This window comes from Neophocaena asiaeorientalis, unplaced genomic scaffold, assembly GCF_003031525.2.
Source record: "Neophocaena asiaeorientalis asiaeorientalis breed wild unplaced genomic scaffold, Neophocaena_asiaeorientalis_V1.1 scaffold427, whole genome shotgun sequence".
Lineage (NCBI taxonomy): Eukaryota > Metazoa > Chordata > Mammalia > Artiodactyla > Phocoenidae > Neophocaena > Neophocaena asiaeorientalis.
Window position 1 is genome coordinate 1,905,135 of NW_020172280.1, and position 23,164 is coordinate 1,928,298.

A 23,164-nucleotide genomic window follows, 5' to 3' on the forward strand; every position below is an offset into this window, starting at 1 on the left:
GGGGGAGAGATACGCATCTGAGTTGCATTTCCCTCCTCCTCCCCAAGCTGGGGAGATCGTTCCAGCTAAAGCAGTATGTTGAGACTTCTTCCCAGCCTTCCTTGTGACATTGGGATCGGATGGACGTGATGGCTGTAGTGAGATCTGTCATCCCAGGGAAGTCGTAGAGTCTCATTCTGTCATTGGCTGGGTTGCCAGCATGGTAGGAGAGCCTCTGCTACCACCCGTGACAGCTCTTAACTGGAGCCGGTCCTGGTCCCCCGGCCCTCCGCCCGCCCCACCATGGGGGAGAGGAAGAAGCAGGCCCGGGGCAGAGCAATGAGAAGTGGGCAGAATCAAAACCAGAAAACCATGCTTCTGGCGAGTGCAGGGGAAAGGAAGGTGGAAAATGAAAAGGGTGTTGATTTGGGTCATCCTTCACCTTATCCAGGTGTATCGGAGCTGGCAGGGGCAGGAAGGTGCCCCTAAAACTGCAGAGCACCCCCTGGATGCTGCTGCCCAGCTCAGATGGCCCCAAACCTGGAGGAGCAGCCGCTGCCCCAGGCATGTGGGGATCACCTGCCCAGTGTCAGCCTCTAGGCTGTCCTCAGACCCGGGGAGCAGGGACACAAGGAGACCCAGCAGGCAAAAACAAGACCCCGGCATGCATTCTCTCTTCCTTCCCAGCAAAGGGCAAACAGGCCCAAAGGAAGATGCCGGTGTTTGGTGCTGGTGTGGTTCAGAGGGGGCTCCTGGTCCTCGATCCGCTACACCTGCCGTCTGTCGGTTGTCGCTGTGGTCCCATGAGTCACATTTTGGAGCACCCGTAGAATCTGCATTAGAAACACCAAGGTTGAAGGGATGAAGCTTTGGGTGGTTTGAGGAAGTGTCCTCTTCCTTCTTCTCCCTCTTCATCCTTCCAGCTCTCTCTGTTTTCTGTCTCTCCCTCCCCGCTACTTCCCCCACCCTCACCATGGCTTTATTGGATTTCTGGCGTCCTCCCTTTAACACCCCACTTGGACAGCCTGGGGCAGTCGGTGCTCTGCCGTGTCGCTAACCCTGTCCTGTGTGCCCTCCGGCTTCCGCCGGCCGCACCTGCGCTGCGTTTGTGTAATGTCGCTGTGTGTCATGTGGTTGTCCCCTCAGTGTCTGAAGAGAGTCCCTCTGCCAGTGAGTCTGGAGTCCTGCCCCAAGATCCTTCAGCCAAATCCGTCCTGCTCCTGCCCCCCAAAAAACCTGCTGCTTTCCCTGGAGACCATGCGGAGACCCCAGTGAAGCAGCTCTCTCTCCTCAAGCAGCCCCCTGCCCTGCCTCCCAAACCCACTGCCAGGATTGCCAACCACTTAACAGGTGAGTCAAGATGTCTTCTGGGGACCCGCAGCCGTGCCTTCCCTTCAAGGGATCCTTTCTTGTGCTTTTTTTTCTTTTTCTCTGGGGCCCGATGCACCTCTTTGGCCAGGTCGCTCTGTGGGACGTTTGAGGGTTTCTGTGTGTGTCTTGGTACATGCCGTTGTGACCTGGGTTTGTGTGTTCGTGTCCAGAAGCATGCGATATGCACCTGCCAGTCATAGGCTAAGAGGCTGCAGTCGTGTGCATTTGTAAACATGTACATTGGCGTTTATGTGGCTAAGTAAAGATTACTTGGCCATGTAGGTGAATTAGATTCACCATCAAAATCTTTGCAGAGATAAAGAGTAGCGCCTGCTCCCTTCATAATGAGTTTGCCAAAGCTTTAAATTTTTTGTCTTTAAATAATTCGTCTGAAGCCCAGTGTATTTCTTCTATTAAAATTTATGTCTGTGCTCTTCTCTTTGGGGGTGATAAAAAAAAAAGCAAAGACAGTAATTTGCAGAGTATTGTGGGAAATACTTTTAGAGAAGAGCAAGCTGAGGAATGTTGTCCTAAAATAACTTTTTAAAAATTGAAATATAGTTGATTTACAATATTGTGTTAGTTTCAGATATACAGCAAAGTGACTCAGTTATATATTTCTTTCAGATTATAATCGGGATTAACAGATACAAACTACTATATGCAAAAGAGATACTTGACAAAGATTTACTGTATAGCACAGGGGACTATATTCGGTATCTTGTAATAACCTGAAATGATTTTACATTTTCATTGTTCAAGTGTTATTTAACAAATGCACCCACAGTTATTAAATCGAGCATTTAGTGAAATTGCACTTCACCACACATTAGCACACGAATCGGTCATGACTTTGTGATTTAAGGTTGTGGTGTAATCAGAGATTCAAGATTTCAGAGGGGTGTTTCTCCAACCTTGATAATAATCCCACCCGATACTGATCGACTTACAATATGTTTGCTGTTTTTATAAATAGTCTCTAATTGATCTCTATATACTTTTTGTAAGATGGGATGGGGATGAAAGAATATTCACCTGTTTTATCATTAAAAACCTGAGGTTCAAGAAAATAAGTGACTTTTCCAGGGCTGGCAGGAATTCCGCAGTAGAGCCACTGTTAGACCCTGTGTCTCCCAACTCCTAGTTCAATGAACGTTGTTTCCACCGTGGCAGGATGTCTCTCACATGGCACTGAGTTTAATATAAGTTTGTGTCAAGCTCCTCTATCAATGTACACATCCATCCAAGTCAGGGTTTCTGGTTCAAAAGAGCAAATTTCCTTCAACACATTAGTAACACTTTAGTGCCCCCAAATTTAAATGCATAGAAAACCACAAAGGAAAAAGAGCCCTTGTAAGCCTCCCTCTAAGACATAACCACTGTCCATCTATCATTTATCTAACAAAAATCAAATACTACTGTACATTTTCTTTCATCACCTGCTTTTTGCTCTCAGTGATGACTTATGAACTGGTTCTCGTGTTAGTAAATATCCCGGAACGTGATTTTGTTAGCTACGTGGCGGGGATCCCGATTTACATGATGGACCCCTTAAGAGGTTTCCATCTTCCTTATTGTAAAAAACGCAACATCTCGACAGTGTGCATGTATTTTTATAAGCATCTCTGAGTTTTTCCTCATTTATTCCTGGTGTGAGAATTGCTAATTCTAATTCTAGAAATAAATTATGTACGTTTTAAGGGCTGTGTACCTTTTAAGACTTAGATGCCAGATTTCCCTTGAGAAAGATTAAATGTTGAAAAACAAACTCCTGCATATAGTACATATTTATTCGGCACATCTAACTCTAGGCAGGATACTGTGCTAGGTATCAAAGTGGGTACGAATACATGAGGGTTCAATGTATAAGTATATGATATATACATACGGATATGAATATATATTTTAAATATCCAAAAATAGAGCGCCAGAATAACTACTGTTGGGTGTAATACTTGCGGATCAGCACAGTCTGATAGAAGGGTTCTAGGAGAGCCTGAAACTTGAGCTCACCCTTAAAGCATGAAGGACTTTTATAGAGAATGAGGAAAGCACATTCCAGAAAAGAAGACCTGCACAAAGGCTCAGAGGTGGCCATGCTTCAGGCCGGTGACAAGGAGGCTAAGCTGGGGTGGCGGGTCCGTCTTGGGGTGTATTGAGAGAGAGCGTTCACCAGGTAGGGCGTGTGAGGATTTAGATTTTATTCCCGTGGCACTGGAGAGCCTTCGGAGGTTTTTGAGCTGGGGAGTGGGTGGTGTGATGAAAACTAGACTTTAAGGTATACTCCTGGGTCACTGTGTAGAATGAACAGGAAGAGGGGAAGGTTGAAGGCCCAACAGAGAAGCCGCCGAGGCCTGCCCTGTGTCTCGTTCTCCAAAATCACTGGTTGAATTAAATCGAACAATTTGAGGCAGGGAGACACTTTAAGAGGCCGCTCCAGTTGTTGACATAGAAACTCAAAGCATCTGACTGATGGCAGTGGGAAGAGAGGGAATGGACCAGTAGACAAGACATTTTAAAAGAAGAATTGACAGCATTTTTTTAAACTAACATTAAGTTAAATCTAATGTATCTAGTTACCCAGTTAATAGGCGCACATGTCACCTTCAGCCGTGAGCCCAGAACTTGGATGGCCTGGTATCCGCAGGCCTCTCTCGCTCTGTTAGCCCAGTCTCTCCAGCTTCCGTTGTTCTTTCCCCAAGAGAGCGGGTTTTGTCTGTTATCTGTACATCTCACCTCCATAGAGCTTGGGTCAAATGGATAAAAATACATAAAAGCTGATGGTCGTTACCATATTGTACCTGGCAGCCTCTTAAATATGAGGAAGGCAAGACAGGTACAGGGGTGTGTGGACTGCGAGTCTGGTACTTCCCTTTGGGGTTTAAACTCCATTACACTTGCTTAATTTTTGTAAGTCAACAATCAGTCATAATGAATCTGCGTCACCATGAGGCAGCCCCATTAACCCTGTTCTCTTACTCATTGGAGGCACCTGGGCCACGTGAGCAGGAATTAGTAAGCTGAGAATTCTAGAACTCTTAAGTGGAGAGTTTTAGCATGTTCTCAGTGTCCGTCGTTCTGTTGACATTTTTGAAAGGAAACAGACAACAACTTGAAAGGCACTGAGCGTGGCTGGTAAAGAGTGACAGTGGTTACTGGTCCAGTAGATACTGGAGGAAGCGTGAGCCTGGGCAGAGGCTACCTCTGGGCACGCGATCAGGGAAAGATATACAGAAGTATCTCTGCTTTGGTATTTGCTTCCATTTGATCAGGAAAATCGTAATTAACTTGGAGACTGTTTGCCTTATACGTTTTCTCTGTTCTTTAGCCGGATAGAGGGAAGCCCTCTTGCTGTCCCAAACTCCTCTTCTCTTGTTATCATCTTCATCCTTCTTATCTCCAACATCAGTATGCACAGCGGCCTGTATCACAGGGTCAGGAGTTGTTGGGTGTCAGCTTCCCTTCCATTCCGGAAGGACAGTGCCCAGCAGAGCTGGTTGCTTATGAATATGATCTGAGATAATGACTCTCAAAACGCATCCTTGGGCTTCCCTGGTGGCGCAGTGGTTGGGAGTCCGCCTGCCGAAGTAGGGGACGCGGGTTCGTGCCCCGGTCTGGGAGGATCCCACGTGCCGCGGAGCGGCTGGGCCCGTGAGCCGTGGCCGCGGAGCCTGTGCTCCGCGACGGGAGAGGCCACGGCGGTGAGAGGCCCGCATATCAAAAAAACAAAAAAAACGCATCCTTCTTGGAAAAATGGCTGACCCCAGAGGAAAAGGGTAACGGAAGCAAAAAATACTGTCTCCTACTTTTCTAAGTCTCCATCAATCACCTCTCCAGCCATCCTGGCTCCAGGAGTCAAATGTTAAACATTGCGTGAATAATCCAGTCCTGCATAAGGTACCTGTGATTAGGTACCCCACAAGTGCCATTGGAAGGAAGGATAATCAACTTCTGTGATAGCTGAGCTTCACAGCCTGACAGTCACACTTGGGTAATAATGGCAGGGGCCATTTTTGGAGAAGTTTACAACGTACCATTTAGTCCTATGAGGTAGATACTATTTTCTTTATTCCTTCCTTTTCATAGAGGAGGAAAATGAAATTCAGAGAAGTTAGATTACTCAGTCATGGTGACGTAGCTAGTAAGTCCAGAGATAGACTCTCCCCATTTGGTTTTACCCCAGAGACCTCCTCTTAACCATTAGTTTATACCATCTCTACTAAGATGCCTATTCTTAAAATTCATAACAACGGAATCTCTACTAAGAGATCTACTAAGAGATCTCCATTGTGAGATGCTCTAACATCTCTACTAAGATACCTATTCTTGAAATTCATAACAACGGAATCATTAGTTTTCTTTGGGTTTTGTTTATTTATTTCTTGTTTTGGTTTGCTTTTTTATTTTCTCTTTGGTTTTTAATCTGTTTAAGAAATTAGAAAATCTGCTTTGTTTGTATAACTCAAAGGCAAAAAAACTGTCCAGTCTTTCGAAAATAAGTAATGTTCTTAAGGCACTCGATTATGAAGCGTTTCAAAGAACATGCTAGAAAGAGACAGTCTAAGAATCAAGAAGGGGGCCGATCACATGGGAAGCACCTGACCACAGTTAGAAACCAACAGCTCAGCAAAGAAAGGGAACTCTTGCTGATCCTTAGAACCAAGTCCTTCTGCTAATGTGGACGGGCCCAGGGTATAGTTGCCCTGTCTGTAGAACGTGAAATACAGGGAAGCTTACTGTATTATCAGAACTGGTTGATTGCTAGTTTCAACGTTACGATGTATTTGCAACTGCAAATTTCCCTGCCAGACAGCAGCCATGCCCCGTGGTATTTTTTCAGCCCCAGCATGTGTCTAATGAGAATCCTCTATGCAGAGCTTGTCAAGGTAAAACCAGTATTTCTATTTAGAGCTGTCTCTCTAGTTTTGAGGACAGTGTCTACAGTGAGCTGTTCTATACCCACATTCTGATCTGTAATTTCATTAGGTTTCTCTCTCCCCATTTCTCCCCAATATATCCCACCCCACCCTCTTTGTTCTCCTCTTTCAGCTTCCTCTCCAACCCTCCAAAATCATCTAACTACTTTTGTCTCTGCCCTTGCCTTCCCTCCTGGTATTCTACTCAGAAAGTGCAAGAAAACTGATTAGACCATTGAGACCCTGGACCTCATCTGTGCTTTTAAACGGACAAAATGAATCATAACCCAGAGGCCTCATAAAGAGGTTTAAGGTTCACAATCTCTTGATAACTGCTATTTTGGAGGCATGGGAAATTTGCCTGAATTTAACTCTTTATACCCATTTCTCCATAGTATTCCCGTCTTGATTTTCTTTTCTCAAAACGCAGAGATTCTTTCCTTAGTGCATCTAAGGACCATCTATGGATTAAAACATGGTTAAAAGGATGCTTTCTGCTCTGACATCTATGATCAAGGCAAAGATTGCAACAAAATACCTTTCTATTTTTGGAGCGCTGTTAGGTTGGAGATTTAATTCACTTGGCACTTTTCTTTTTGTGGTGAAAACACATAATATAAAATTTGCCACCTTAACCACTTTTAAATGTACAGTCAGTAATGTTATGTATAATCACATTGTGCAACGGATTTCCAGAACTTTTTCATCTTGCAAAATTGAAATTCTGCCTATTAAAAACACCCCTTTCTCTTTCATCTCCCCTTAGCCCCCTGGGAACCTTCATTTTACTCCTTGTTCCTATGAATTTGACGGCTCTGCGTACCTCATATAAATGGAATCATACAGTATCTGTCTTTTTGTGGCTGGCTTTATTCACCTAGCGTAACGTCCTTAAGGTTCGTGCGTGTTGTGGCATGTGGCAGGATTTCCTTCCTTTGTAAGGCAGAATGGCACTTATATTTTGTGTAGTTTTTGCGCTATGAGCAAAGTGCTCTTCCAGCCCTGAAATCATTTACAAAAAGGGTTTTCTTCTCAGAGTTGTAGGTGGTTGTAAGCTACAGAAAATGTTTAATGTGAAGATGTATAAACATGGTTCTAAAGAAATTCAAATAGTAAGATCAAATCCTTTGGGAGGAATCAGGAAAAGCATCATGGAGGAGGATGTATGTTTAAGATGGGCCATAAACCTAAGCAAAACTAGTAGGGATGTGGGTGAGGAGCTTTCCAGGAAGTGGGAAGCAGCGCTCACAGAGGCACATGCATGCAAGGCATAGCATGTTCAAGGCATAGCAAGCAGCGCAGCTTGGCAGGGATGTGGGATTCCTGTAGGGAAGTCGAGAAGGATCAGGCCAGCAGTGGGTTGAGGGTAACTGTGGAGAACCTTGAAAGCCACAACGAGGGTTTTAACTTCGGAGGAGGAAGAGGGCATCTTTTGTGGACTTCTAGCAGCATTTGCTTGATTTCAACCAAGCCTGTCTCCTTGATGTTTGGATAAGATGGATGCTACTGCTGTTGGATGGATTTACAACTGGATGGATGAATGTAACTGGGGCTGCCCTCAGCTCTTCCTCTTGGACGTTGTTTCAGTGTCCGAGGGGTAAGTGTCCCCGGGGGTGGGGATTTAGTCCGCCTTGTTCCCTGCTGTGTCCTTAGCTAGGGCTGTTCTGCAGGAGGACAGGAGGCTATGAGAAGCATAGAGCCCCACTGCAGAGGCATTGAAGGAGGAGCTGGATGGTCATTTGCCCATGAGTTCTTGGCAGGACACTTGCTTCTTTAGGAGAAGCTGTGCACATTGTTCTCCGGCTCTGAGTGCTGCTAAAAATGAAATCTGATTCTCGTGGCTTCTGTGGTGTCTGAAGGAAACATGATAACCCAGGTAGAAAAGCAACTTCCTGTAAGGGTAGCAGTTAGAACATGACAGTCATCCATCGGGCAAACTTGCGGTCCGGCCTTAGGTGTCAGGGAGGACACTCGGAATTTCATGGGGATATGGGGATACCCTGCAGATGGTTAGACCAGCTACCACCATCAGTATAAATGCAAGAAATCTGAGTGTGTCCTCTGACAGTGAATAAATATCGTGCATCAGATGGATGTAGGGTTAGAGATGAACCGTAGTTGTCCTCGTTTGCCTTTATAAGATTTATGGATCTAGGGACTTCCCTGGTGGTGCAGTGGTGAAGAATCCACCTTCCAGTGCAGGGGACGCGGGTTTGATTTGTGGTCGGGGAACTAAGATCCCACGTGCCGTGGGGCAACTAAGCCCGTGCACCACAACTACTGAGCTTGTGCGCCTCAACTAGAGCCCGTGTGCCACAAACTACAGAGCCCAGGTGCTCTGGAGCCCACGTGCCACAACTAGAGAAGAGAAAAGCCTGCATGCCACAACTAGAGAGAAGTCTGTGTGCCACAACTAGAGAGCCCACATGCTCTGGAGCCCACGCACCACAACTAGAGAAGAGAAAAACCCGCACACCACAACTAGAGAGAAGCCCGCACACTGCAACGAAGACCCGACGCAGCCAAAAAAATAAAATAAAATAACATAAAACATTTTAAAAAAGAAAAAAGAAAGAATCCCGTCTAGGGCCCACATGCTGCAACTACTGAGCCCGAGTGCTGCAGCTACTGAAACTCGTGTGCCTAGAGCCCGTGCTTCGCAACAAGAGAAGCCACCGCAATGAGAAGCCCACGCATCGCAAGGAAGAGTAGCCCCTGCTCGCCACAATGAAGACTCAATACAGCCAAAAATAAACAAAAAATAAATTAAGACTTAAAAAAAAAAGATTTATGGATCTAGCTTGAACTTCTTGATACCTTCACCATGAATGTACTAACTCTTAATCGGGATATGCTCTAAGTAGTATTTCATTGTATGTGATCTAAATTTACTGCTTAAAACTTTCCAGATAGATCCCCTGGTTCCCATGTTCTGAGACCAGGCGAGCATGTGTATGTTTGCCTCCATGACTTTGTGATTTTGATTTGACTCGCTCTCAGCTTTTGCCTGGATGCTCAAGATAGCAGTCCTCCCTGGTGGGCACTGTCCAATCCAGGCTCCTCTCCATTGCCCATTGTGGACCTTCTTGCCTGCCTTTACACCTGTCTCATGGAAGGCTCGGGTTCAGCCACCCAGTTGTCAATTGCCTGGCCATCTCCTTGCCTGGTCTCCCTGGGAGCACTGACACTAGTCTGCATTACTGCAAAAATAAATGATAGAATGTGTTTTTATCAATGACTTACAATTTCTAACGAAATACTGATCTTACGAACAGGTGTTTGTTCTTGTGATTATAGGGACATCTGCAGTTTTGACTCTTTGAGAGCAGTTTCCCGACAATGAATAAGGTGTAGTTTGACTTTTACAAAATCAAATGTAGTTGTGGCAGAGCTGACATGCCCACGTGACCCAGTTAGCTGGTGAGCCACGCCTCCACTGCCCCGTGTCACCATCTCAGGGAGGCACTCACTTCCCTACTTGCTGTCATCTCCCCAAGTGGCCTTGGGAAGGGTCCATTTAGAAACAAAAATGTGTCTTTGTGGAAAGTGGCTCTGAAACAGTCAGGTGCTGGTGATGCGAATATGATCACGGCCCTCATTTTAAGATTCTGGAAGGTCTCAGGACACAATCCCCACAACGTCAGGTGTTTGCTGAGGTTTCCGTGTGCTGGGCTGGCTTAGGAGAGCAAGCCAGGCTGAGAGCATTGAATACAAATCACTTGATACTCTTCTAGCCCTTTCACCATGAGGGGTCAGTCAACATATTTTTCCCTTTCCAGGCATCTGGCCAAAAAAAAAAAAAAAGGCCAGACTACCTTAAAATCCCCAGGATGGCCCAAAGTGATTGGTGGGGCTCATATAAGCACCTTTCTTATAGCCAGGGGAATCTGATTCGGTGGTTTCGTGGTACTGGACTCTTATTTAAGTTCTAAGTACACTTCTTACAGACTCTTCATGTCCTTGGATGGATGCCTGTATCTATGAAAGGAGATCAGAGATTCTAACCCACTAGAACCAGGTGGCAAATGACTGAGAAATTCTTACAACACTTTTGTTCATTAAGACGTTAAGTGCTACTATCATTGGCAAGTGTATCTGAATCGTCTATTATGAAGTTATAAATGCTTCTCCAGCTTCTACAGCTGTTAATTTAAAAAGTGAGGAGAGAGGCTAGGGGCGTATTCATTTAGCCCAGACTCATTCAGTGTATAGACTACAGCCCTCTGGCACCAGTCTCAACAACAGAAGTAATCGGGGGTTTTCACTTTCTTGTGTGAAGTCCTAAGCCAGAGGTGTGTCAGGCTTGGAAATATAGCCCCCTTGGCTTTTCTGGCTCTGTGACGTAGTTTGGGTTTATTTTTCTTGTTCTCTGGAACTGGTTGTTTTTGCTCTTTCCACTCTATCAGCAGAGACAGTTTTATGAATATACTGCATTCTCGATCAGTCTGGCTGCCAAAGACTCATCCATTTCTAAGTCAGCAAGCAGAGAGCTTTGTGCGTGCCCTAGCAGGAGCAGCCACTATCGTTATAAATGCAAGAGGTAGTGTGTGTCCTCCCATAATCCGTAAATGTCGTGCATCAGAGAGAGGCAAAGTATTGTATTCAGGGAGGTGCTGTCAAGGTAAAGAAAGCTTTTTTTTTCTTTTTTTGCGGTACACGGGCCTCTCACTGTTGTGGCCTCTCCCGTTGCGGAGCACAGGCTCCGGACGCGCAGGCTCAGCGGCCATGGCTCACGGGCCCAGCCGCTCCGCGGCATGTGGGATCTTCCCGGACGGGGCACGAACCCGTGTCCCCTGCATCGGCAGGCGGACTCTCAGCCACTGCGCCACCAGGGAAGCCCAAGAAGGCATTTTTAATTCCTGGATTTTTAGAGGTAAAAGTACCTGGGTTCCAAGAAGCTTAGCTAAATTTCTTAGCTAATTAGCTTAATTAATTAGCTTAGCTAATTAATCCCAGAGAATCCGGGTTTTCTGACTCCTGGTTCTGCATCCTTCTCCACCAGCTCTCAGTACTGATGCAGGACTGTGTGCATCGGAACGGCACGCTGAGACCTGGACAACCTTGCCTTTTTCCCTTTCCGCAGTGCCACGTTGCAAGCGTGGAAGACTTCTAGGATGGTGCCTTGGAAGCCTCTTTGCTCTGCTACTTGATTCACTGTCACCAGGTTTTTTCACCCACTTACTTACAATGGAACCACCACACACAGTGTTGATTTCTCAGCTTCTATCTCTCGCTCTCAGGCTGGGAAGCATCAGGTGAGGTAGACTCTCACAGGGATACCAAGAGTCCTGTTTGTAACACTGCAGATGTATGTCGCACTTTGCAGTTTACAAAGCATGTCCACATTATCTTGTCTGACCCTCACAATGGCCTGTGGGAGAAGCCCGGAACATATCATATTATTAATATTTCAGAATGAATTAAGACTACATTTGTTGAACTCCTGTTACGTATCAAGGACTCTACTGGGGTTTGGGTTTTTTTTTTGAATTTTATTTTATTTATTTTTTTATACAGCAGGTTCTTATTAGTCATCCATTTAATACACATCAGTGTATACAAGTCAATCTCAAACTCCCAATTCATCACACCACCACCTACTGTGGGTATTTTATACTCAGGCCCTCTGCTAACTTGTTTGGGGATTTTATAAAATTATGAAAAGGTGCCCTTTGGCAAAATGAATTACACAGAGCTGCCCCTTCTTCTTGGGTGACTCAAAGCCAGACCTCAGGCTGTATTTCAGCTCACTTACCCCTTACATGGAGGTTGTGTAGACGTTAATCTGTTCACTTCTCATAACAGACCTATAAGGCGGACAGTGCTGCCTTTCTAAACACGGGAAAACTGAAGCTCAGGGAGGATAAATGTCTTAGGCAGAGCTACAGGGCTTCTTGGTCTTAGAGCTGAGATTAAACTCCAACTCTTCGTGCTTGCCTGGTGGTGCAGTGGTTGAGAGCCCGCCTGCCGATGCAGGGGACATGGGTTCGTGCCCCGGTCCGGGAAGATCCCACATGCTGTGGAGCGGCTGGGCCCGTGAGCCATGGCCACTGAGCCTGAGCGTCCGGAGCCTGTGCTCCGCAAAACTCCAACTCTTCTAAGTTCTAAGCTCGTGGTGACTTCTCCAGACCATTGTACCCTCAGCCTGCAGCAGAGGCCTCTAGCAGGCCCCGCCCAGCCCTCAGAGAGCAAGCACCAGGCTGCCTGTCCTCCAGGAGGCCCTGGGCACTTGTCATTTTGCCCATGGAGGGAGCAGCCTCTTCACAAAGTGGTGGCTCTTAGAGGCTGGTTCTCGACTGTGTACTGAGTCCCCTGGGGACCTTGTCATGATGCGGATTCTGAGTCAGAAGGTCTGGGCTGGGCCCTGAGACTCTGCATTTCCTCCCAAGAGGTTCTGCCACAGCTTTTAGTCCATGAACCACACTTTGATTAGCAGACCCTTTGTGTAGGAGAAACTGCTCCCTAAGTTCTACCTTTTCCCGCTGCTCTAAAGACATGATGAGAAGGAAAATCAGCAAACGTTTACGGAACATCTACTATGCACTAGGCACTGCTGGTGAACAGGTGAGGAAACAGCTCCACCCAGCATGACTTAATGAACACATCAGGTCCACCTACCGCAAATAAAAATTAGCAACAAGTCAAGAAAAGTGAGATGGATTAAATCCACTGTCTATGAAATGCTGTGGTAAAGGGAAATCAGGGGCCGTGAGAGCTCAGTGGTGACGGATGGGCTTCCTGAGGAAGCAGTTCAGTAATGATGAAAATGATAGCAACGAGAAGTATAGTTACTAGTTATTGAGAAGCCAAGTGTCAGGCACTGTGCAGCCCAGTTTATGTACTTGTTTAATTTTCACATGAATCGCGTGATATATTAACTCATCGCCATTTCACACATTGGAAAACTGAGCGTCAAATAGATAAAGCAATTTGCTGATGCTAGCAGAGCTAAATGAATGTGATTTTCTAGTTTATCTTCTATTTCTAGGAGCACAAATTTTGGTAATGATGTCGTGCTTCTCCATCCTATAACTTGTGGCACTTTCTTCAAGTGTGGCGTCCACCTAGGTCAGAGTGATCTGGAGGCTTAATTACAAAGCAGATTCCTGGGCCTCATCGTAAACCTACTGAACCTGAATCTTTGAAAGTGAGGCCCAGGAATTTGCCTCTCCTGCTGAAGTTGATGGGGCATATGGTCTTCAGTTTTGCTTTGAAGGGTGAGTGCAATTTTGATCATCAGGGAGTAGCAGATAAGTCCGGGAAGCGGGATGAGCGTGGTTATTGGGAAACCCTGTGTGGAAACTGGCCTAACAGGACGGACCGGAGTGAGAGACACCTGGTGGAGTGGGACAGGGACGGCCCGGAGTGTTGCCCTTGGACTTGCAGTGTTTTCTGGAGCCGTTGGGAGACTTCAACCATGACCTGTGTTGTAGGGAGACGTTTGGTACAGCATGGGGATGGATTAAAGGGCTGGGACCCAGTTGTCAACACAGTCAAAGGAGCTGAGGTCCCAGGCCGGTGTAGTGGTCAGAGGGGCAGAGAACACAGAAGTTTGAGAGGGTTAGACAAAGAGCCAGAAACGCAGGGTAGCAGATCACATGCGGCTGGTTCTGAATCCTGCTTCCAGATCTGTTATGAGGAACGACTTGGTATTAAGATGTCATAAGGGGCTTCCCTGGTGGCGCAGTGCTTGAGAGTCCACCTGCCGATGCAGGGGATGCGGGTTTGTGCCCCGGTCCGGGAAGATCCCACATGCTGCGGAGCGGCTGGGCCCGTGAGCCATGGCCGCTGAGCCTGTGCGTCCGGAGCCTGTGCTCCGCCACGGGAGAGGCCACAACAGTGAGAGGCCCGTGTACCGCAAAAAAAAAAAAAAAAGTCATAAGAATATAAAAATAGGTCTTGCCAAGGTACTGCCAATCTGAGCTGCCCAGGCTCTCCTCATTTATCCACATGTTATAGAAAGATGGGGGCTGCAGAGCTAATTCACTGAAAGTAGACAGTTTCACTTGACTTTAACCTTTTTCTTCATTTCCTCTGTTTGTACCACGTCCACTGAGCCAAAAATTATTTGACACGATTCACTTTCCTTCTCTCCCCTTATTTAATTGGTGACCATGTGCAGTGAAGCAACCAGAAGAGAGATGCAGGTAGGAAAGGAGAAAAAGGGGTTCTCCATGGGCCCTGGCGTGTGTTTCTTAGAACAATGAAAGGAACCACCTCCACTAAATTGGTCCTGTTGGTCATGTCTTCCTTGCCCGTTTTGTTAGAATTCCTGGCATCCACTTGGTCCAGTTTTCTGGTGATGAAGCCAAGCAAGCTTTGCTGTGGAAGTAGTGGCAAGAAATACTGTGTGTGCAGAAAGTTGTAGCTTAGCAAGATGGGTGGAATCCATCAGTGTATCACTGACCCTTCTCAGGCAGACAATTCCATGCTGCCCTCCTGGCTCTGCTTTCTTCTGCCCAAGCAAATGAGTCCCTACTGCCTTAGCCGACCAGACCCCCAAATGAAGGAGTCGTGGGTTAAGGGTCCCTGGATGAAAACCCTCACACTTCAGGACGCATTGTACTTGCTGGGTCTGCGCTGTGGCTTCCAAGAGCCACAGGGGCGCACCGTTCAGTAACAGGACCCAGACAGGGGTGCCGAGTTTCTGCATCTCAGCCGCTTTGGAATTAGCGCTGCCTGCTTTGGTCCTGAACATGGTGACCTTGTGTCCTGTGCTTGGAGGCTCATAGGAGCAGGATGAGCTGTCCAAGTTTCTATTTCTGAACAACATTAAGCTGGTGAGATAAGAAAAGCACTTAGAACACTGTCCGGCTCACGGTGGGAGGGTTGGCAGTATCTACCACTGTCATCATCATCGTCACCATGGTTGTTGGCACTGACCTACCACCTGCCCACAGTGGGTCCAGTGGCTGCAGGATAGGGGGAGTGATGTAACCCATCAGGAAGGTTCTCAGTGGAGGTAGCGTTTGAGCTGAATCTTGAAGGGAGGGTAGGGATTGACCCAGAAGACAAACCAGAGAACTGAGGGCAGGTAACCAAGGCTCTGGGGTTTGAAACATCAGGTGGTTTGGGGAACCCAGCAGTTCAGGAGTGAGGGTGGTTACCTGGGGTGATGGGGAGAAAAGAAGGCCGATACAAAGAGAAGGAGGGGGCCTGGAGCGCCCTCCTTGGGCTTCTCTGTGCAACAGGAGAGGAAATCTGTGGAGGTGAAGAGCCTCGAGGCCACCAGTGGAGACACAGCAGCCCTTCTGAGCATGTGAGGGACAAAGGCCAGCCAGGGACTTAGCTGAGGAGGGAGACTGAGCGTGGGTCAGCAAGGAAGTCAAACCCACAGGAGGAAAGCAGGCCGTGTCCCAGGAGAAAAGGAGCTTTTCAGGTGCAACAGGCAAGGTTATTTCTAGCCGGGGGAACCAGCACAGACTCTATAGAGATAAAGTGGGGACACAAAGAGGCCTTGATGATGTGTCGAGAAGTTGGGCTTTATTTCCGGGCCATTGGTACGTTTCAAACTGGAGGGCAACAGGATCAGATTTGTGCCAAAAGAATGTCATTCTGGCAGGACTGAGGCTGTCAAACTGGAGAAGGCCACACTCAGGCAGATAGTTGGAAAAACATCGAAGGCCTCAGAGACCAAGAGGCAGGAGCCTGCAGTGCTCCCGGCATGGACAGCGGGTGTGAGGTCACATACACACCCCGCCTGCCACTGCCCTCTGGCCCGGCTTCTCCCAGGTGGCCTACAGCCCACAGGACTCAGCCATGGATCCGCAGTCCCGAGGGCTAGAAGATTTTTAGGAATATGAAGTCCAGACAGGGGACTACAAGGTCAGCCCAAAGACACCCTGAGGGCTGGTCTGTCTGACCTGGAGCCCCCCTTAATTTGGAGCATCTCTGGGAAGTTTCAGTGCCAACGTCACGGAACCAAGGGATGGGGTGGGTGCAGGTACCATGAGGGCCCCAGAGTGCGTGTCGGGACCTCCCTACAGTGGGAGGAGCCCACCATGGATGCCACGTGAGTGGTCAGCCCAGCCACCGTGTTCACGCCGAGGCCCGGCACGGGGCATCTGAGCCCTCTCCGTGACCACGAATCCTAGAAAGCCTCCTCTCCGGTGGGACAAGCATCCCCACATGAGGGAATTAAGGTTGGTGGCATTAAAGTCACCTCTGGAGGAAGACACTCTTAGTGGACTTGAACGCAGGGCTGGCTTCTAATCCCGTACCAGTTAGAAAGCACCAGCCGAGAGGGTATTTCCACGTTACAGTGGCGCAGTTGTCAGCGTCGCGCATGTCCTAGCAAAGGTCTCTTTGAAGGTGCTTGGGTTTCCATGAGCAGAAGAGCGCATTCCCCCTTTCTGCTGGTGAGCTTCAGCCTGGCAGCTGTGTGACACACGCCACCGGCACCTGGGTCCCTGAGGGCCTTGGGGGGCAGCGTGCTTCGAGCAGGAAGTGAGAGCTGGTGGGTGCTTGTTGAGTCGCGCTCACCTGCCGGTTCTTTGGTTGAAGCATTTCATCTCAGGGGCCCGCCTCCAGGACCACGGTCCCCGGGCGGGCACCTGTGGTGTGCTACGTTTTTTCTGATGCCCCCAAACTCACATCTGCCTCTCGCCCTCCTTCTGCCGCAGATCCTGGCGCCCCTGTGAAATTGCCTTGTCTGCCAGTGAAGCTGTCGCCTCCGCTACCTCCAAAGAAAGTCATGATCTGTATGCCCATGGGGGGGCCAGACCTCTCCCTGGCGTCCTACGCGGCCCAGAAGAGTGGCCAGCAGGGCGGGGCCCAGCACCACCACACCGTCCTGCCCTCCCAGATCCAGCACCAGCTGCAGTACGGCAGCCTCAGCCAGCACCTCCCTGCCACCACCGGCTCCCTCCCCATGCACCCCTCGGGCTGCAGGATGATAGATGAGCTGAACAAAACGCTGGCCATGACCATGCAGAGGCTGGAAAGGTAATGGAGGGAAGGGGTGAGGGCAGGAAAGGAGGGCTTGGCGATCCGACCATGACCAAGGAGTGAGAAGACCAGCGCAAGCAAGGGCTCACACCCACTTGGGGGGGGTGGGGTTCGGGGGCGGGGGTGAAGGTAAAATCAGACCAGAATCTGAATGTCAAGGAGAGTATGGAAGAAAAAACTGTTGCCAGTTGCCAAACTATAGAACAGTCATACGTTTATCAAAAAGAAAAAGTAGTGCATGTGTATACATATGAGTATGCGTGAGTGGGTGGGTGGATAGATAGATCGTACATATCGTGCTTCTGTAGACCTTAATGTGTTTTGGAAGCAGGTACACTTCATCATTAATGTAACCCCTAGGGCAGGGAGATGGGGAGAAAATCTTTTATTTTTAGATTTTGTATCTTTCTGTACTGCTTAATTTTTTACTTTGTGTATATTACTTTTATGATGTAAAAAACAAGGTGAATGTAGAATAAGAAGAGATGAGAGCTGGCAGGGCGGTGGTGGAATAACAGAGGGAAAGGTGGAGAGGTACGCCCTCGTTCTTGCCGATGGAGGAAGCGGCAGACGTAGTCTGATTATACGAGTTTGAGCCTGAGATATTTACCAACAACTGGTGAAGTCCCCTCTTTCATCAGAATCTCCCTCCAGTAGCATTGCAGGGAGAATTGCCAAGGGTACTCCAAGGGCAGGCCTGCAGCGGAGACCGTGACTCCCCACCACCCAGGGAGATCTCTTGTGCTGGTTCTGGATCGCTTGCGCGTGTGTGTGTGTGTGCACGCACGCATTCAGATACCACCTCGCTTGTGCCCAAGAGGTGGCTGAGATTTCCCAGTGTGATTCCAACCCCGTGTAGTTAACTGGGTCCTGCAGACCAGATAGGAAAACTGCAGCCTGGAAAGCACACAGCCGGTCACCGGGCAGAGAGCCAGGGGCGAGATGGACACAGCCGAGAGCTTTCTGTTGTAGTTTCCTGACTCTCAGTGGCTTTTCCCTCCCTCTGTGTCAGCCAAGTATTCTATGTTTGGAAAATTAATGACTCCAAGAGAAGTTATCACTAAGAATTCTGACTTGATAGGTTCACGTTAATATCTCCCTTCACTGAAAAAAAAATGTATTTGGCCATTGGCCATCATTTTCAACTACTGTTCTTGTTAATGAGGACAGTCACAATTTCAAATTTGGATGGCGCTTTTTAGTCTATTATTAGTACATACCTTTATTATTATCTTAATCCTCACACCACCTAGGGAGACTTGAGTCAGCCAAGAAACTAAGGAAGGCTGAGTTCCCCAATGCCAGCTACTCAAACGTGGTGCCCGTCTGCAGAAATTGTACAGAAATCGAGAACAAGCTTTTAGATACCTTCATAGCAATTTGACAGGATAATTTTTTGTCTTACGATAAAAAGGGGTTTTATTTGTTGTGCATTTTTATTATATTTTTGAAAGCATCAGTTTGTGATGGATTAAAAATTGAAGTATGTAAATCAACCAACCGACCAACAAAACTGGTCCCTCCCCATAGACATTTTTTTTAACATCTTTATTGGAGTAGAATTGCTTTACAATGGTGTGTTAGTTTCTGCTTTATAACAAAGTGAATCAGTTATACATATATATATATGTTCCCATATCTCCTCCCTCTTGCATCTCCCTCCCTCCCACCCTCCCTATCCCACCCCTCTAGGTGGTCACAAACCACGGAGCTGATCTCCCTGTGCTATGCAGCTGCTTCCCACTAGCTGTCTGTTTTACGTTTGGTAGTGTATATATGTCCATGCCACTCGCTTTGTCACAGCTTACCCTTCCCTCTCCCCATATCCTCAAGTCCATTTTCTAGTAGGTCTGTGTCTATTCCCATCTTACCCCTAGGTTCTTCATGACCTTTTTTTTTTTATGTGTCATAGAGTGTCCTGCCTATGCTTTCCTCTAAGGGTTTGATAGTGCTGGCCTTACCCCCAAAGACATTTTGACAAGCACTGTCCTAGGTAGTAAGTCACATGGCCGAGCCTTCAAGCCTGGATCGTCCTCCTGCAAATCCAGAACTCCTTTGACTATAGCACAACCGCTTTCCTAAAGACAGCTAGCAGTGAATGTAATTTACTGCCCTCACGTCTCCTGTGACCCCCAGTATATTTTTGTACCTCTTCTGGGGTTAGTAAGCATCTGAAAAAGATACTCACGAGAGCATACTAGTAGCATATTGCTCAATACATTTGCACCTAAAACATGCCATTTAAAGCTTCCATTGAAAGTACTAACCAATGAGTTATGTGATATTCCTCAGTTCAGTAATTTCCGTGTGTGTTTATAGAATATTTCAGTCGAGTGTAAACCAATGAATAGGTCTGTTGGACCTACACTGGGTCAGGTTCTTTATTGAAATGAATCAAAGACAGCAAATGGGGAAGGAAAGGAGATACTGGGATGTTGCAGGTGGAGGAGATTGGAAGAAGGGCAGCCTGGTCTTGGCAGCTGAGCCAAGGCAATCTCCTGTGCTTTGTGTCACCCCCAGACCCTCCTTACCTCCTGTCTCCCTCCCCACCAACCGTAGGTCAAGGTATAGTGTTGTTCTGGTGGACCAGCCCCGACACAGGGAATTAACGCCTACATCATCAGGATAGCCCTACAGAGGGCTTCCCTGGTGGCGCAGTGGTTGAGAGTCCGCCTGCCGATGCAGGGGACACGGGTTCGTGCCCCGGTCCGGGAGGATCCCACGTGCTGCGGAGCGGCTGGGCCCGTGAGCCATGGCCACTGAGCCTGCGCATCCAGAGCCTGTGCTCCGTAACGGGAGAGGCCCGTATACCGAAAAAAAATAAAATAAAATAAAAAAGATAGCCCTACAGAGAAAGCGAGGTCTTCTTGCAAACAAAGACTGAGAATGTTTCTGAGGATCCACGTCGTCTTCCAGGAGTCCTGGAAGGATCTGGGAGCAGAACAGGTCATGGGCCACCTTTCAGTTTAGTGCAGGAAATGCCGCTGTCTCCAGTGATGTCACCTTTCTTTTTACGACCTGGAAATTCTCCCTCCTACCTGTCAACATGATTTCACTCTTGTTCTGGCCAAGTTTCATCCAGAAAGGATGATTTCTTTTTTCTCCTGACAATTTCCAGTGACCCCAAAAAGCACTGCAAGAAAGAAGGAACATTACTGAACTCATAGGCATTCTGCCCGCAGAGAACCTGAGATCTCATAGAACGTTCATGCCCTACGGGTTAGTCCAGACCCGTGGTCTGATCCTGGTGAAACATTGTAGGTAATGCAGAAATCAAATGATGAATTTAACAGCATGAATGCCTGACTTTGGACTATAAATTTGAATAAATAGTCATCTTGTAATTGAAAGGGACCTTTAAGACCAAGGCAGCCAGCCTGCTGCCTGTTGTAGCCTTTCTGACGATTTGTCCTCTGGTCTCTGTGGGAATGGGACCCTCCCTAGGTACCAAGATAGCCTGCCCCACTGTCCAGAAGGTCTGATTACTACGAAGTTCTTTCTTATGTTAAGTGAAAAGTGTTACTTACTATAATCCCTTGTCCCAGTCTTATTTCTAATCTTCCTTTCCTGTGAGAGGCTTTCCAATCTTTAAAAATAATTACTGTTCCCTTTATCTAGTGGCTTCTCTCTTTCAGGCTGATAATCCCAAATTCATGGAATCGTCTGTTGAGACTGTTTCTAGATCCTTTACCATCTTGTTCCTGCTCTCCCAAGATTGCTCTAAATCTGTTTTGACTTGTATGAAGACGTTCTTAACTGTTAACCTAACCTGACCCTACTTAATGACATTGAAAGATCACATTAGTTAGTTACAGCGCTGGCCCACCAGATTTGGGGGGAAGGAGGGAACTAGAGACCAGCTTCCGTGTTTATCAAAGCCACGAGGCAGCATGGCCAATCTGGAGGCAGCCCCTGCATCATGGCTGAGTACATGGGCTCCAGAATCTAATTGCCAGGGTTTCAGTCTCAGAGCTACCGCTTCTTTTTTTGCCTTTGATTCCTCATCTTTAAAACAGGGATAGTAATAACACCACCAACCTCGTCAGGGTTGTTTGTGAGGAACAAGTGACAGGCTACATCAGTCGTCTTATTACATGGCATATAGTAAGTGTCCAGTAAATGATAGTGAATGTGAAGCAGAATTCTTCAGCACACAGAATTGACCTTCAGTTCCCCTAAAAGGCATATTGCGAACAGATTGGATCCAATCTTGTTGGAAATTTCGTGTCGGTTTCCTGGAATTCGATCATCTTCATTTATTTTCTCTTCAGTGATGAGTCACGTCTTCTTTGGAGGTGACTCCACAGGGGTGGCCCTAGGGCCTCCTTCCACAGCAGTGTGGTTGCCTGTCAGGGCCACCCCTTCTGCTCTGGTCCTCATTCTTCAACGACGACTCGGGCTTGAGCCTGGCGCGGACCCTCACTCTTAGCTGCTTTCTCTCCAGCAAGGAGAGAGATTGAGCCCATCCCAGAAGAAGAGCTGGGAGGCATGGGGGTGTGGTGTGAGAGCCCTGCCCGCCACTGCCGCAAACCAGTGCTCTCTTTCCTTGCCCGTTTGGTGATGGAGAGATGATGCTGGGACATGTAATGTACCTGCCCAGTAAGTCGGGGAAAGAGGACAGTCAGTAAGCACGGCTCTGCTCAGAGCTCCTAATGTGGCCCTTGGGAGCCAGGAGCAGGTCAAAGCCTCTAGGAACCCAGGCACTGCTGGAGGTGGGAGGGAGCTGCCTTGTATGTCCCTTTGCCTCCCCTCCCTGTCAAGCGTTCTGCGACCTCCTTATACTGAGAATCTTCTGAGCTGGCTGCCCTACTGGGTGGAGACAGGGTCCAAAGAAGAAAGGAGGATGTATAAGAGGCAACCCTTCTTCGTCCTCTGGGGTAAATGAGCTTGACTTGCTACAAATGGAGAGAACAAAGGCCTGTGATTTTTAGTTTCCATTAAACTATTAGAGAAATTACATATACTTCTATAAATTTTTACGTCTTCGATATGTCTGTACAATCCATTCCCTCTGCCCTGAAGCCTGAGCGAGCACATGAAAAAGCTCTGAATGTGTCCCGTTCAAAGGCGTTAGTCAATTAAATGATTAAAACTTGAAAAGAAATATATTATTCGATGTTTACTTTTAATATCTGCAATCAGCTCTGTGATCTAGGTGGCATCCATCCTGGAATTCAGACTGAAAATCCTGATCAGACACTAACTTTCTTTCCCATCTTCGTTCAGTTGATCATTTCTGTGTGCTCTGGTTTCCGTCTTAGTAAAACGAAGGCGGGGTGTGTACACGTGTGGACCCTGAAAGAATTTCAGGAAGAGTCTTAAGGGAATACACTTCAGACAAGTCCTTCCCTTCTCAATGATAGGCGACTTCATGCTTGCAGTGGCTCCTGCCAGAAATCTCGGGGTCACCCTTGACACCTTTCTTTCTCTCATACCCTGGGGCTGATGGGTCAGCAGGTCCTAAGAGGTCTGAGAATCTGTCTAGGCTGGGCGACCTCCTACTTGCTCCTGCTGCCCCGCGGTCTCAGCCCCCGTGGTCCCTCACCTGGTTTGCTGGGTCCCTGCTACCTGGTCTGCTGCTTCCACTCCTGCCCCCTCAGTCTGTCCTTAACATGACAGTCAAAGAGATGAGGTTTAACGAAAATCTGATCATGACTCTATTCATTCGCTAGGGTCGCCATAGCAAAGTACCATAGACTGTGGGGCTTAAACAGCAGGAATTTACTGTCTCCCAGTTCTGGGGGCTGGAAGTGCACAGTCAAGGTGCTGTCAGGGCTGGTTTCTCCTGAACTGTCTCCCAGTTCTGGGGGCTGGAAGTGCACAGTCAAGGTGCTGTCAGGGCTGGTTTCTCCTGAGGCCGCTGTCCTGGGCTTGCAGACGGCCGTCTTCTCCCTGTGTCCTCACACGGTCTCTCCTCTGCCTGTCTGTGTCCTCATCTCCTGCTCTGATAA

At 47.7% G+C, this 23,164-nt stretch overlaps 1 protein-coding gene across 1 annotated transcript in view; it reads left to right on the plus strand.

Moving 5' to 3' along the window:
- PHACTR1 (phosphatase and actin regulator 1) overlaps window positions 1–23,164 on the plus strand; it is a 195,351-nt gene that overhangs the window by 118,461 nt on the left and 53,726 nt on the right. Inside the window, exons 4-5 of the mRNA XM_024763691.1 lie at window positions 1,126–1,329; window positions 16,889–17,210. Of these exons, the coding sequence (XP_024619459.1) occupies window positions 1,126–1,329; window positions 16,889–17,210 (526 nt within the window). The remainder of the gene's footprint in view (window positions 1–1,125; window positions 1,330–16,888; window positions 17,211–23,164) is intronic.